At 41.7% G+C, this 14,992-nt stretch overlaps 1 protein-coding gene across 3 annotated transcripts in view; it reads right to left on the bottom strand.

Annotated features, from left to right (window-relative positions):
- The window catches only part of ptpn12 (protein tyrosine phosphatase non-receptor type 12), a 40,367-nt gene that overhangs the window by 3,515 nt on the left and 21,860 nt on the right, over positions 1 to 14,992 (bottom strand). For 2 of the 3 annotated variants that reach the window (XM_075471502.1, XM_075471501.1), the window contains exons 12-16: positions 11,488 to 11,573; positions 5,825 to 6,014; positions 4,027 to 4,999; positions 1,276 to 1,347; positions 275 to 328 (exon numbers count right to left, since the gene is read on the bottom strand). In XM_075471502.1, the coding sequence (XP_075327617.1) occupies positions 275 to 328; positions 1,276 to 1,347; positions 4,027 to 4,999; positions 5,825 to 6,014; positions 11,488 to 11,573 (1,375 nt within the window). The remainder of the gene's footprint in view (positions 1 to 274; positions 329 to 1,275; positions 1,348 to 4,026; positions 5,000 to 5,824; positions 6,015 to 11,487; positions 11,574 to 14,992) is intronic. The other variant, XM_075471503.1, reaches the window with a different exon arrangement.

The raw sequence follows: 14,992 nt of genomic DNA, 5'->3' as shown, positions 1-14,992 counted from the left end.
TTAGTTTTAGTTTTACACTAAAGTTGAACAAAGATAGCATTTTCATTCATTTAAAGTTTGACTTACAGCAGGAATTTGTGAGTTATGTGAATTCTGTTCATTGCAAATAAAAAAATAACCACCACAGAGTAAAAGTTAAATATTTATTCCCTTTTGATTCAGCTGTCACAGCCACACCAAAACAACTGAAGCAATAAATTGGCAGTAAAATCATTATACGACCCTCACAGCACAGGGCTCAGTTTTATTAGACGAGTTCTCTGTGTGTTCTTACCTTTCTGTGAACTGCTCCATTCAGCTGAGGCTGATGTTCTCACTTCCAGAGGGTCTGAGAGTGAATTTCACAAAGAAAAGAAAAACGCTCAAAGACAAATTAAGTCAACACTGAGACTTAAACACATTACACACATTCAGACAAGCATTCCCACACATTCAGACACTCCATGTTGCCTAAAAATCCCATGCCATCGTGCAGCCTCCAAACCTCCAAATGAAAGGAAAACATCCGCTTTTGGCCACAAAGCTTTGATCACTTGGTCGAGATATTCAGACCAAAGTACTAAATCTCATAAAAATAATTTTAAAGCTTAAGAAGATGAGTTCTAAACCACCCCGTAAGCAATAAATATGACCAACTGAACCTGATTTCTGACATGATCCTCTCAGAAACACTTGTTTTACACAACTGAGATGGCAAATGCTGACCTCTAGTGTTGTAAAACTGACAAAGCCTCTGAGAAAAAGCACCCCCCCCCCCCCCCCCGTATCTAATGTACTCCAGCGTAGTTGAATAATTTAACATTTTCCTCAAATATCAGAGCGCTCCACACGAAACGAGGAAACAGCAGGAGGTTAGAGGGTGGTCGCGTTAATAAAGAGTCCATCCTGTAGAACTCCAGGCCGCAGGCGTCCTACCTGTCAACCAGTCTGTTTGAAGCAGACGCACACACTGCTGAAGGAAATAACATGAAGACGGGAAGCCATATTTCTCCTGTTTCAGCTAAAACAGACCATATAAAACACACACTGCTGGCTTGGTTTTAATCACACAATTTGGTTTGTTATTACTGCTCTTAAAGCAAAAAACAAGTTACCACCAACTGTACACACACAAAACAGCATCAGACCGCATGGACATTTGGTTTATTTCTAATCTCTTCCTGTAAATTCATCAACTCGGATCCATCCAGCTTTGTAGATGACCCATGACACGGAGCCACATGGAATCCACACCACAGGAGACACACTTGAGGATGGTGACCAATGCAAACGCACCTGTGGCCAGTATGAAGGACTCAGGGGTTCTCTCAGGGAGGGGGGGAGGGGAGTCATCGCTGTCCCAGCAGTCTGGGTTAAGAGGTCAGAGGTCAAATGAGAAGCAAGGTTATTGACTAGTCTGCTTTCATTTACAATTACTTCATATCAGTGTGTATTTAAGTGAGCTTTACTTTATTTCTTTGGCTTTTGCAGAATCAGAGGAAGCACTCGATTAGCTAAAAACAGCAAATACTGATTCAGCTCATTCGTGAAGTTGCTGCTGTAGTAGTGTTTGGACACACAAAAAAATGCTCCATTATGTTCATTTAATTAAGTTGTTACACATCACCTACATGCTTTAGTTTCAAATTAATGTCAGTATACATGCAGGGCTTTAAAACAGTATAACGACCACTTGCATCCTGCACTTTTATCCTTTTTATAGAGAGCTTAGAATCTACAGACCACAGGGATATTTTCTGTCTGGCGCCGACGACCGTTTCAGTGGCTAAAATAACGGTTTTCCTCGGTTAGTGTCATGACTGACATGTGATCTCTGTCTAAAGAGATTTGAGGGTCACGGTAAGTCAGGTTTATCTTCCTCCTCTAACATCATAAATAAAAATCGCGAGCATTTCTCTTGTATTTTATCTCTCTAGTTAATAACTGCTCTGGCATAGCAGCTGTTGAGTTGGAGCTGAAATTAATGATGTATTCTTGCACAATGTTTAACTCCCTTTGAGAAATACTGTCTGTCTATTTTACTGTGGAAAATTACTCATAGACCATCACCAATAGGATTGGTGTCGGCTGCAATGCACGGGGTTGGGGCGATAAGAGCAAGGCTGAGCTTTTAGATTCAGCTGCAAGCTGAAACAGCAGTATATTATATATAAAAGTGACAAAAAGAACAATGAGCTATGTGGATGTAAGACAAAATGTCAGAAATGACAATCAGGACATGAATAAAGTACGAGATTTAGGTTTTAATATTCTAATAAGAAAACTGTGTCAAACAGTCTTTAAACTTTCCATCTAGCACCACAGAGTAAGGGTGCATTTCGAGCTTTTAGATTCTTTTATCGTCTTAAATAAAACCAAAAGTGAGCTCAAACATACTGTGAGATTATTGCTGAGGTGTAGAATCCTCCATCTCAATTAGAACAGTATTTACAACCATCTTTTTACAGTGATGGTTGCAGTTTTTGGAACTTAGTGTGGACATTCCTTTACGGTTTCTATGAATAATTATCTGTCCGCTATTTAGACTTCATAAATAAAGGTTCACATTGAATTACTTGTCCAGCTAAAACTATAAACTTCTGTTTAAAGCCAAGTCAATTTCCAAGGAGACGTACTGTATTAATGAATTTAAAGAGCTGTGACCTGGTTGACCTTAAGGAAGCTTAAAAACACTATATATAATTCATCTAAGCTTCAATGTATCCAGAAACTCTGGCAGTTTGATTTAAAGTCCATCTTAAACTGGTTGTGAGGACCCATAGGTGTCGTCTTTAATTCATTAATTGTATTATGGTTGTAACCATCCTTTTTATTATTTATGGACATGTTTTTTTGTCTTGGCTATCTCCTCTTTATAAAATTAATTTCACAAAATATTGCACACAGCTATTCAAAAATTTTATTGTCATTTATTGTCACGTGCATTTTTATTAGTACATTGTTTCAGCGATTGCATCCCAATTTCTGGACATAATTGCCAAGTTTCATCAGTTTTTGTTGATCTCTGAAGATGACTTCAACAGCGTGATGAGAGTTGAGTGGTTCTCAGCAATGCAACCAGCAAAACAAGCAGCCACCACCAGCTTTCTTTTAACCAACCACACAGCAGCAATATGCTTGGTGCAACTCATCAACAAGCAGCCATCAGATTCTTGCAATCAACCAGCAGCCATTAGCCTTTCGGAAATAAATCTGCCGCAGCCAAAACAAAGGAAGGTGCCAAAAAGCAAAGCAGACCAAAATGCTGAACCCAAACTGTCCAACCAAGCTTGAAAAATTGTGGCCGCTTGTGAAAACGAGCCAGACAGGACTGTCTACATGCCAACCTTAAAACACAATACTGAGTAAAGGTTATAGCGGGATGAGTCTCTCTTTGATTAAACATCTAAAACAGGCTGGGTTCTCAGTCTTCACACCTCAGACAGTTGAAACCACATCTCGTTTTTGCATTCATGACAGCAAGGCCATACCGTGGCACAGTCAGCAAACAGCGCAACACCGCTCTGTTCAACCCAACGTGCACAAAAGAGACATGAGTGCATTTATAAGTGGCATGCAGTGCCGATCCATCACCATCCAACATGCACACGCAGTTCACACGCTGATGGACAGAAACAAAAAAACAGAATTTCTCTCATTCGCAGCGTCACACACTCGAGCTGAAAGATGATTTTCTACACACAGCATTCCTTATAAACCAACCAATTAGTTCCAACAGTCATGCTTTACATGTCTCTTTTGCTTCTTCTTCTTCCTTTCCTGCACATGTATGCATTTTGGTTTCTCCCTGCCTTTGTGTTTGCCAACGGTGAGTGTGTGTTGACAGATTTTACTTGTCATTAGCACGCGGTTTGTCTGAAGCCTTACGGACTCCAAAAAAATAAAGGCATGTGTTTACATGTGCTACAGAGGAGAAATAAGCAGAGCTAAACTTCAGTGTTTACTTTAGATGGTAACAACTGATTTGATCAGAAGCAGTAATTAATACAATAGCTTAGATCCACTTAAAGCAACTGCATGACATACTTGCTGTGGTGGGAGAAGGTGATGTAGTTGTCTGGCTTGCAATAGACATGGGCAACACCTTTCTGACCGGCTGCTGGGTTTCATGATGAAAGGATGTAGTTACCATGGCTGATGCCGTGGACACATTTGTGAAAGAACACTCCTTTCCTCCAGACAGCTCTCCATTCCCCTCCTCATCTGAGTTATCAGAATGCAGGGGGTTGGTGAAACTCAGGGCAGTCCTAACAGGAGTGGAGGAGGAGGACGAGGAGGATGAAGAAGACGACAGGTGGGAGGAGGAGGATGAGGATGGAGCGACTCTGTCTGAGGAGGAAGAAGAGGAGGATGTCTTGGGGAATAGTTTTTCCGGGCTGTTGCAGGACTGCGTCCACGCTGCGTGGCCAGCTTTCAGGTCCACTCTGTCATCTTCCTGTGAGCCCCCCTTCTCTGCGCTCCTCACAGGAAGGTGGTTCGGTCTGGTTAGGGAACCCCCATCTGCATGACTCTCCCCACACCCACCTGCTCCTCCCTCTGTGCCCGAGTCTTCCGACAGCGAGGAGCTCGACGTCAGCAGGGACTGACCAGAACGAGCTTTGAAGGCATGGCCCCTGTGCAGCATGCCGGTGTTGTTACTCGGACTGGCACCTAGTCCCCCCGCTACTCCCATCGAGGAAGAAGTGTCGAAGCTACGAGGTCCTTCCTGCAGCGGCACCTTTTTAATCTCAATGCTGAGCTTCCTCTCAATCCGAGAGGCACCAAAACATTCAACGGCTGGGGAGAGGGGCGAGGAGGGCGTCTGAGTCTGGCTTTTGCCCGATTCAGACTTTGTCGATGTTGAGGATAATTTGTTGTTGTAGTTGTCGTTGAGATCTAGATTTGAGACCTGCGTCTGCTGGTTTCGGCTTAGTAGGTCCTGATCTTTCTGCTCTGAAGGACTGGTCTCTTTAACTGAACTGGGTTCAGACTGGTTCTGCTGCTGGTCCACATCTTTATTCTGAAATCAAATCGCCAAGAAAGAAGACAGAAGTTCAAGAGAGTGCAACAGTCCTAGTGTAACAGAATTTCTTTGACATTTACAGCCTTATATACATCAACACATTTTTTTAAATAGTAAACTCTGTTTGTTGCATTTAATTCCATAACCAGCCCCCAATAAGTAAACTAATCTAACTATTGGCTTACAGAAACTGACAAACTGCAATAAATGTGATTTATTTTAATCTTTAACAAACAAAGCTCCTGTATCAGATCACCCAGTAATGATTATCATCAAATATCTAATCACTGGCTCCAAAGTGAAACAACTGTGCAAACAGAGTGCAATCGTCCAAGAGGACCGAGGTCAACTGTTAACAGCCTTAAAAGGGCAAAAATGCTTGGTTACTATAGAGATAAACAGCACGACCTCCACACAGGACGTCTTCTATTAAGGTCTCATTTTTGCTTTTCTGTTATCCTGCCTCTGGTGTTTACTTATTTCAAATATATGAGATTTATGGGATCTATTTATTACATTTTCCGCTCATTTCCTGTTTCTTTATTGAGTCTTCGAACAAAGTAATTTATTGCTTTGTGTATGTATGGCTGAGCGGATGGAGCTTGAGGGATATATTTCTTTTTTCTAACATGGAAAGCACTTTGTGTTAGTTTCTGTTTGAATAAAAAGTGCTGCCTGACATCAAGTCTGAATGATTGACGACTGTACTCATCCATCTCTCAGAGCTTCATACAGCTTCATGTCAAAAGAGGCGAACTATCCCTTTAACAATATATTCTTTAAATATTCATCAAATCTAGATTTAACTGATCTCCAGCACACCTGTGTCACGTTTTGCTGCGACGTAGCCAGGACGTGTATGACGGGTTTGGGGTGGTAGCGGTCATTGTCCTGCCGCACGTTGGTGACAGTGGGGAAGGCTGAGGGGGGAGACGGGGTGAGAATGGGGGGAACTGGGTGAGCCTCGGGAGGCTGTAGAATCTCCTCCTTCACGTCACCTTCTGTCTGGGAACTGGACGGAGAAAGAGAAAGAAAGACGGATCAGATTACCAAACAAACAAATCTAAAATGACAATCTTTAGAAGAATGACAGTATAAAACGTGACTGGTTTTAATGTCACTCAATAAAACATCCCACATAAAGTCATATACCTCCGTATTTACTTTGTTCGGAGGCTAAGTGCAAACAAAGATTATTTGCTTTAGATAGAGAAAATAGAGGCACAGCTTTTTTTTTTAAACTGAGCTTTTGAAAGAAAACCGGGGGTTCGGATAAGAAAAAAAGATGAAAAGGCAAACATTTCATCATACATGACTGCTACCATGATGAAATAAGGCAATCCACATATATAAATGATTCTCTTTAAAAAAAACTAGACCAAGAGCTGGCGTCTGTAGCGTTTTTGCACCACTAGATGGCAGAACTTTAAAAAGTCTTGCAGAAAACTCACAGAAACGACACCGCTGAGACAAATTACATGCTCCAAGATTTTAGGTTTCTGCTGTCAGACAGCTTCAGCCCATAGTTTGTGGATTTAAGGTCTGACATAATCTGTTGATGTGACTCAAACTGAGACCAGACAAGTCAGGTCTACAAGCTTAAATTTCTCTTCAAGTTATCATCTATTTCCCAAAGAGGAATTACATTACTTTTTATCCAGCAAAGTAGCATACAAAATGGATTTTATTCTCTTTATAGCCGCTAAAATGCCAGATTAAATGCTTTTAGTGGAATTCAAACAGTTAAAAATGAGTATTTTACAGATGCACTAAATAAACCTATAGATGCAGGTAGTGTGGGTGTGAACTACATACAGGATACTGAGGTTATGACCACCTAGCTACAAACAGATGGAAAACCTTATATCGAGACATTTTTCTCACACACAAAACATACATTTACATGCCGTATGCATGCATGCAAAGATAGATATGCAGCAAAATAGAGAAAGGATGTGGTGGTGTGCTAATTCAAGAGTACATGACTGAGGCAAGAGCTGGCATGGGAGGAACTGCACATGACGCTGTTTGGATCAAAGGCAGACACACAGAAAGTCCGACTCAGGGAGCTGGCAGGCGAGAAGCACAGGGGATTTCCTTATCTTCTGCTGTGGAGATGCAGTGAAAATGTAAAGGCCTCCTCCATCATTAAACTTTGTTTTCACTGCAGATACCGCTGGCTTCCTCATGTGTGACAGAGGCCGTCATCCGCTGTGTGCGCGCGTGTGTGTGCGCTTTTCTTTTTCTTGATAATAACTGTGATTTTAAGGAAATGTGCCAAAAATGCACGTTGAAGACAAAAACAAAGAGTAGTAGTTTGCCTCAATTGACATGCACAGAAACACTAGAATGTGAGTATCTTTTGTTTTAGCTCCCAGAGAGGGGGTTATAGGTCATGACTTCCTGCAGAAAAGCACTGCTGTGTAAATGAGGCTCGAATCCAGCTGCAGCAGAGTTTTCCTAAACATCCAGCTGCCTCCCAGAAGTCACTTATTGGCAATTTCAGGCCTCCAAGCTGAACATTATCCCTTTGTTTTCTTTAATGAAGATGTTTATTACCCTCGAGCATTTACGATTGTATGTCATCTTTGTTGCCTGAGCAGGCAAAAGATGCATTTATTAACTATTTGCTTTCACTGGGATTTGAATATTCAGGTGCAACTGAGAAACATGAAAGATTCTTGGGGGTTCTAAGCAAACATTAATGAGTCAACCCAAAAGAAACAAGCAGTATCAGCAAGGGGAAAGAGGGAGGAACACACAAACAGACAATTATTAAACCACCAGTTCAAAACATTCTGCTTACTGGTAGAATGTTCCCTTTTCATGCATAAGAAACAAACTATCTTAAATTTAGGCAAGGCAAGGCAATTTTATTTATAGAGCACAATTCATACACAGGGCAATTCAAAGTGCTTCACAGCTACATAAAATCACAAGAAGGCAATAAAATCATTAAAAAGAAATTAAAAAATAAAATAAAGAAGTTAAAAAATAATAATAATAATAATTAAAAATTTAGCTCTCCAGCTCTTGCAAAAAACCTATCCTTGAACACAGCCAGCACACCACATAATCACTTCTCTTTCTTACTTTCTTCATTTTGGCTGTACGTCTTTCCCAGGTGTCTAAAGATAGTCATTCATAAAAGCTGTCAACATCTCGTGTCTCAGACAATGAGGATATTCCTCACAATGACAAGCATTTTCTCAGAAGATCACCCACTCATCCTGTGCTACTCCTCGGGGAAGCTGCTGCATTTTTAGCCGGCATCGCAGTTGGATCTGCATGCTTTCATGAAAGCCGGGATGCTCCAGAGGGGAAGATTAAAGAGACTCTTTCTGGTTTCAGGTTGTCGTGAGGATAAATTCACACAGACACCCGAGGAAAGTATCCAACTTCACATGTAAACCACACAGATTTAGATCACTGCTTGAGCGAACAGGTGCGTCTCTCTGTCTGTGGGGCTACGGATGACAAAAGCGGCGGCCTCCCATCTGGAGCACCGATGACAAACGGAACAAGAAAACTCAAGAATCAAGAGGCTACAAACATGTTTTCAGTCCGAACCCAACAAGTATTTATGTTTGACGGTAGAGTGTGTCTATGCATGTGATAAAGCCATGACTCAGTATGCAGCCTCCCTGGACTTCTTCCCATATCTCCCTCCATCTCTCCCTTACACACCAACAGCCAGAACTTACTCCCTCCCCACACACAATTACACCAGTGAAGTGACCCAAAGGGAGTGTGGCCAGCAGAGAGAGGTTTACTCTAGCAAAAATAGCTCATACCATAAATAGAATCCTCCCAGGTTTAAACCAGGCCTTCACATTATTTTATTTGAGACAGTACGATGACGCAGAGACAGGAGGATACATACTGACACACAAAGAGAGGAAGACAAATGGATTAAGAGACACCCAGACATTTTAGACTGTCTGCTCTCTCCCGCTTCCAGGGAACTTTGCTATCTTGGCAGGATCTCCGAGTTCAGATTTGTATGTTTTACTAAGAACAGGAGAGAAACTATTCGGTAAACAGATCACTTGCAGCTCCATCCTAAAATTAGGACCCCTGGAAAATGTTTCCCATCAAACCAGCTGGTACAAAAGACATCTTAAAGGAGACGTTTAGGTTTTTTTTTTTCTTTTTAAAACCTGGACCTTATCGCTGGCATAAAATACATTCATCTACTCACAGATAACAGTTTGGTGAAAGTTGGCGTACTTCGGACGATATTTAGATCTGTGTATATCCATATATAGGGGCATCGGCCAATGCCCCCGTTCACTCCTGTTATATGTATAGGCGGATGTAGACGGATCTAAATAGAAAGATACATTCTAGTTCTCACCAAACTGTTATCGGTGAGTAGATGAACGTAATTTATGCCAGAAATAAGGTCCAGGTTTAAAAAAAAAAAAAAAAAAAAAAAAAAAAACTTCTCCTATAAGGAAACCAGAAGCATGGTTTTCTTAATAGTGGACATGTTGGCTGGTTAAATGCTGCAACATCAAACAATTTTACTGCTTACACTTGCTCAGGGTGATCAGAGGTGTGCCCAAACTTTTTAACTGGTACCGTGTCTTGCTGTGCCCACGCTGCCTCCACCATGCCTGGATGTTAGAAAGCTTTAACAGCTTCGTCGGCTTTGGCTCTCACTCTGGGGCTGATTGAATGTGTGTAAACATTTCAGATATCATGTCAGATCTCCTGTGTGATACATGATTCACATCAGCAAACTACAACGTATGGTCATGTCAAGTATTAGGGAACGCATCGATGAAAAAATAAGATGAAGTGTTCATCTGTTCCTCTAATATCTTGAGTAAAATCCGTCAAAATGACAAGAATAAAGACAATATTTTGGGAACAAGTTTGAAATTCAAAATAGACACAATAACAAGAGAGTTGGCATACAGTGCAAATATTAAAGATTATATTCAAAGACCTATGATGGGTCTGCAAAATGCCATGTGAAGTGGTGACACTCAGCTTCAGCACATAAACACAAGGTGGTATCAAGTATTTACACTTTAATGAGGGAAAAACACAGAAATTATGAAGACGTGGCTGCATTCCTGCAAGATACAATAGCTGCGAATGGACAGATGCGAGGCTGTCAATGATTACACCTGCGTGCAATGCAAAGAGGTAACGTTGCATCACAATTTTAAGTAGAACAGTTGATTAAAGTGTTTGATCCTGAAGATGTGCAGCTGAGGTGGGCGTGCAGTGTCTGAGACAAATGCAATACCACAACAAAGGTCCCTGAAGCCATCTGGCACTGCCATCACCATGCTGTGAACGGTAGTCAGTCGTTCTCACCGGCTATAAACTTGATTTGATTATCCAGAGGACTTTACTCTCTGCATTTCAGCTTTATTTTCAGCACTTTGACTTCATCCTTAATTTGCCAATACCGCTTTGAAATAGATTTGAAAAAAGAAAAAAAACTGAATACCGTTTTTAAAAAAGGTCAAAGTAGCTCCAACATACCTCCACATTTCACTGACTGAACTCCAGCTTGCTATAGCCCTTGCTATAAATGTCGAAAGGATGTATTCATTTTTAATGACATGGATGATGGCCACAGCCTCTTGACAATGCTTCCAACAACAGCTTATTAACTGAGACAGTGTCGCATGGCAACAAGTGTAGAGGCAACTCTGAGGCATTTGTCAACTTCGTTAAAAAGTTCTCGAGCGTATCTTGCTTCATTACTCAGGGTAGTTTTCTCCTTCTGTGGCTATACTGTAAGAAGTGGAGCACGACTTTGGTGCCTGCTTGGCACATACTGCACAGCAAGAGTTTAAAAAAAAAAAAAAAAAAATGAAGAGATGGAAAGGAAGGATGGAATAGGAACTGATGTGACTGCATGTGCTTAGAAGTCCATTTCTTTTCAAAGAGAAGATGATGAAAAACAGTTCGACTCTAACTGGCCTTGGGTTGTGCTGCATTCGACACCATGTTGTGATGCAGAGTATTGCAAAGCATTGCAAACTTAACTAAAAATGCTGCTCCTCTTCAGGCAGTCGTTAACAGCCAAGCAGAAGTTAGCTTAATGCGGAGGCCGGCTGCATCTGTGGGCTGACGGGGAGCTAAGGTGGCAAAAACTCTGAAAACAGCTCCTGCTGCTTCTGTTTGGTTAACTTAATGTGTTTTCTTTGTGTGCTCTAACACAAACTTTGTGTTTTGATCATTTTTTCCTTTGTGTGTGTGTGTGTGTGTGTGTGTGTGTGCATGCGTCTGTTCTTCCAACAAAACATAACACCCGCTGTGCTCGGTGACAGGCCACCTCACACCTCCTCCTCAACCTTGTGTGAACCTGGTAATTCATCTTTGTGGAGGATGAGCGTGCCTTGCTTCATTCTTTGGCAACATTCCTTGATTGTTTCGTGATCAAATTTAAAAGAGAAGAAAAAGAAAGGCCTTGGAAAACAACAACAGATAACCCCACAAAAACACAGAGTGTATCCTACCTGCGTATGCGGGGAGGTTTTGGAGGCGGCGTGTCCCATCTCTCATCCTCTGAATGATGGCTTGCTTTGTCAGGACTGCTTTCATCCTGGACAGACGCATAAAAAGAAAAAAAAAAAACAATGTTTTCTTTTTGGTTTTTTTTTTTCAATGCTCTTCTCAATTACTGTCTGTATTAAAAGCCAAGTTAGTAGCCAAAATGCAAATCTTTTCCAAACACATTGTTTTTCTAGCCTGGGTGCCAGCCGAACTTAGCCCCGCCCATAAAAGTTTAGGTCGGGAAGTTCGGTCTGGCTCTGCTCAGTTGGGAAATCATTATGCCCGACCAAGAATTGGTCGGACCAATCAGATTGCCAGGGCGGGCTTTATACGATGATGGACAGATGATCAACAGGGACATTATCGACTACGTCACTAAAGAGCTGAACACGGCTGCCGCTGGAGAGCTAGGGCGTGTAGATTCTGCCATCGAGTCTGTTCTACAGGATCTCCACATTGCATTCATTTTGAAAGACGAACAGAGGAACGCGATAAAGGCTTTTATCGATAGAAAAGATGTTTTTGCCGTCCTTCCTACAACAAGTGTGTGTCGCTTAATCTACGTCACATACTACGTTGCTCTGATTGGTTGTAGGTCTATCCACTTGAGCGAAGAGGCATTTTTTCTCCTGGTTCGGTTGAAACACGCCCCATACCCAAATCTCTATTGAGCGGTATCAGACTCACATTCTGACTAGAATCGTGAGTATGACGTAGTCAGGCTATTGTTTTTCTGCATCTGGTCAAAAATATCTTGTAACTGTTATAATTGGCTTTGTTCTTAGACATTATGTATTCATATTCTGTATTGTTCTAAACAATCTATGTTCCTAGTTTGTACTTACTTACATTATGTTACATACAACATAATGTAAGTCATTGAATGGTCCAGGACTTTAAGATAGCATAACTGGACTAAACAAATGGGTCAGATGTAAGTTCTCCATCTTGTCAGATAGGTCTGTCACATTAAGCCCCGTTTCCACTATGCAGTCCGGTACGGGTCGGTTCAGAACGGGTCGCTTATTTCAGTGTTTCCACTACCACGAAAGCGTACCGGTCCCATGGAACCCGTTACCATTTTTGTAACCCTTCTGCTTGGGGTACCTCGCACACAGGACCGGTTCCAGGCTCTGCTCTCTGTTGTTGGTGAGGAGCTGATTGCCGCAAAAATGGCAGAGAGTGGTTTCAACCGGACCGCGAGCCAGTGTCGCATTAAGCTGAAGAAGCTTGGAGGTGGTTCCAAATTATGGGTGTTATTTGCTGTTATTTGCTATTTACGCTTCGGCACGCACTCCGCCCACCCGAGGGTCCCCTTTGTACAGTGGGAACGCAAGCTGACCCCAAAGCGACCCGACCCGACCCGTACCGAACCGTACCGGACTGCATAGTGGAAACGAGGCTTATGATACACGCCTAAAACAACACACACACGTTGTTTATCACAGCCAAACAACATGACGTGGACGGTGGTTGGCCTGCTCATGTCACTAATAACTGGCCAATTATACTCGGTTGCGTTTAAGTCCAACCTCTATAACATAAATGTGAAGATAAATATGAACTATTTCCGGATATCGGGCTGACGGATTTCCTGCGAGACCTCTGTCACTTCAGTTCAGGCAGTGGTGAAAACTTCTACTCCACTTGATTTGTTTAATCAAGTGCATTACTCATATATATAGATCTATAGATATATAGATCTATACAGATATATATATATATATATATTTATTTCAGTTCTACAGATTAATGATGCATTCTCTCGTACATCCAATTCCCAACTCTAGCTGTGTCTGGAAGTTGCTGCAAATTTGCTTTGCGACAGGATAGAAAACTGTTTCTGAAAGACGCCCTCCTCCTTCTGACGACCGTTCCCTCTCCTTCCTTGCTCCTCCCCTCATCTCTTTCACTGAGACTCATTAATTCAACTCTCTCGCCCTCAGTCATCAGAAACTCCTCAAAGAGGGGCAAATCCAGCCAGAGTGAGAGTACAGTCTGCAAAGGAACAAAGTTCAGAGCATCCAGGGTAAATGAGGTGAAAACTCAGTAAACTTGCATGTCTGTGTATGTTGTGAGAATCAGTTTTGTAGGAATGTTTCTCCAAACAATGGCGGCTACATCCGAGAAAGAAACAAGTGTAGGATGTGTCTATGTGTAGGATTATTGTTCATACTGCCATTCAGCACCTATGTGGGTGTTGTAGTGACTTACAATGGCTGACTGGACATGAGTCAACACGTGTATGGATTGAGTCAGTACAGCTCACTGATAATGACTTGCTGAGTGCGAGTACACTCTTCTTTTTGGACTTGCAACTTTGTTAGATAATAAGGAAATAATCAGCTGAAACAAACTCAAAGTGAATGAATGATGAAGACAACCTTTTATACAAGTTAGTCGGTTTCATGCAGTTTAGAGAGTGCGTCAGCTGAGTGTTTTCTCCTGGTAAAAGGCTTGTTTGACTGTGTCTATCAAGAGTCTCCCTTTCCCAAAGGATGCATTTCTATTTTCAGAGTCAAAGTGCATTATGGGAGAGGGGTGATGTCATCAGAGCTTCCTAAGCAGGAAGTCAGCTGGACTCCTGCCAGGACACGATCTCATCTTGTCTGTATCCTCTTGTCTTTAGACGAGCTGATCTTCCACCCAAACCCTAATCCATCTGTCTTCTTCTTTCTGCGTCTTTAACACCTACATACATTTATTTCCAGGAGTTGGGAGAACTGGCAGTGAGGTAGAGTTGTAATTTTTTAAATAATGTTAATTTCCTTAGAAGTGCAAAGCTCAGATGAGAGACCACTTGTGCAGATAAAGCCTGAATCGTCCGATTTTACTTGAAAGGTCTGACATTACAAGCGGTCAATAAGTTTCTAAAAAGAAGCAGAAACATGTAAGAGCGTTGGTGTGCTGAGCTACTTTGCCCAGTAGTTTACAGACAAGGGCTTCACAAATGAAGAGCAGCCTGAAGCTTCTCTGAGAGGGCGTGTCTTGGGCCGGATGGACCGACAGATCAGAAGTCACAAGTCAGTTTTTTGAGAAATAATAAATCAAAGCTTATGTGCATTTAGCCCATTAGCGTCAGACACAACATGTGCGTGTATATCCCCTGTAGACATGAAGTAATTGTAGATATGCTCACTGTTTCAAGTTAGTTTTACAGTCTGAGGACCACTGTGATTTCAAAGGTAAAACGTTTTAGTTTAGATTTGGCGATGTTTCTTTAAATGGTAACTTAAATCTTAATGAACTATGATGAATCCTTTACTGCTCCTATTGTTTTTGACTCACTTGGACTTCTACTGCAGTACAAAGAGAATGGGGCAAGGTTTTTATGTAGTTTCTGTGTTTGTGCAAGCGTTTTTGGGCAATACATGACAGTGTTAAGTAAATCAGAATGAGGCTCAGACTGACAGAGCAAAGTTTTTTCTCTTGCTCCTTCAAACAGGTTCTACTGAGCAGTCCTCTGAG

This window comes from Odontesthes bonariensis, chromosome 8, assembly GCF_027942865.1.
Source record: "Odontesthes bonariensis isolate fOdoBon6 chromosome 8, fOdoBon6.hap1, whole genome shotgun sequence".
NCBI classification, from domain to species: domain Eukaryota; kingdom Metazoa; phylum Chordata; class Actinopteri; order Atheriniformes; family Atherinopsidae; genus Odontesthes; species Odontesthes bonariensis.
This window is presented reverse-complemented; position numbering and strand designations above follow the sequence as displayed.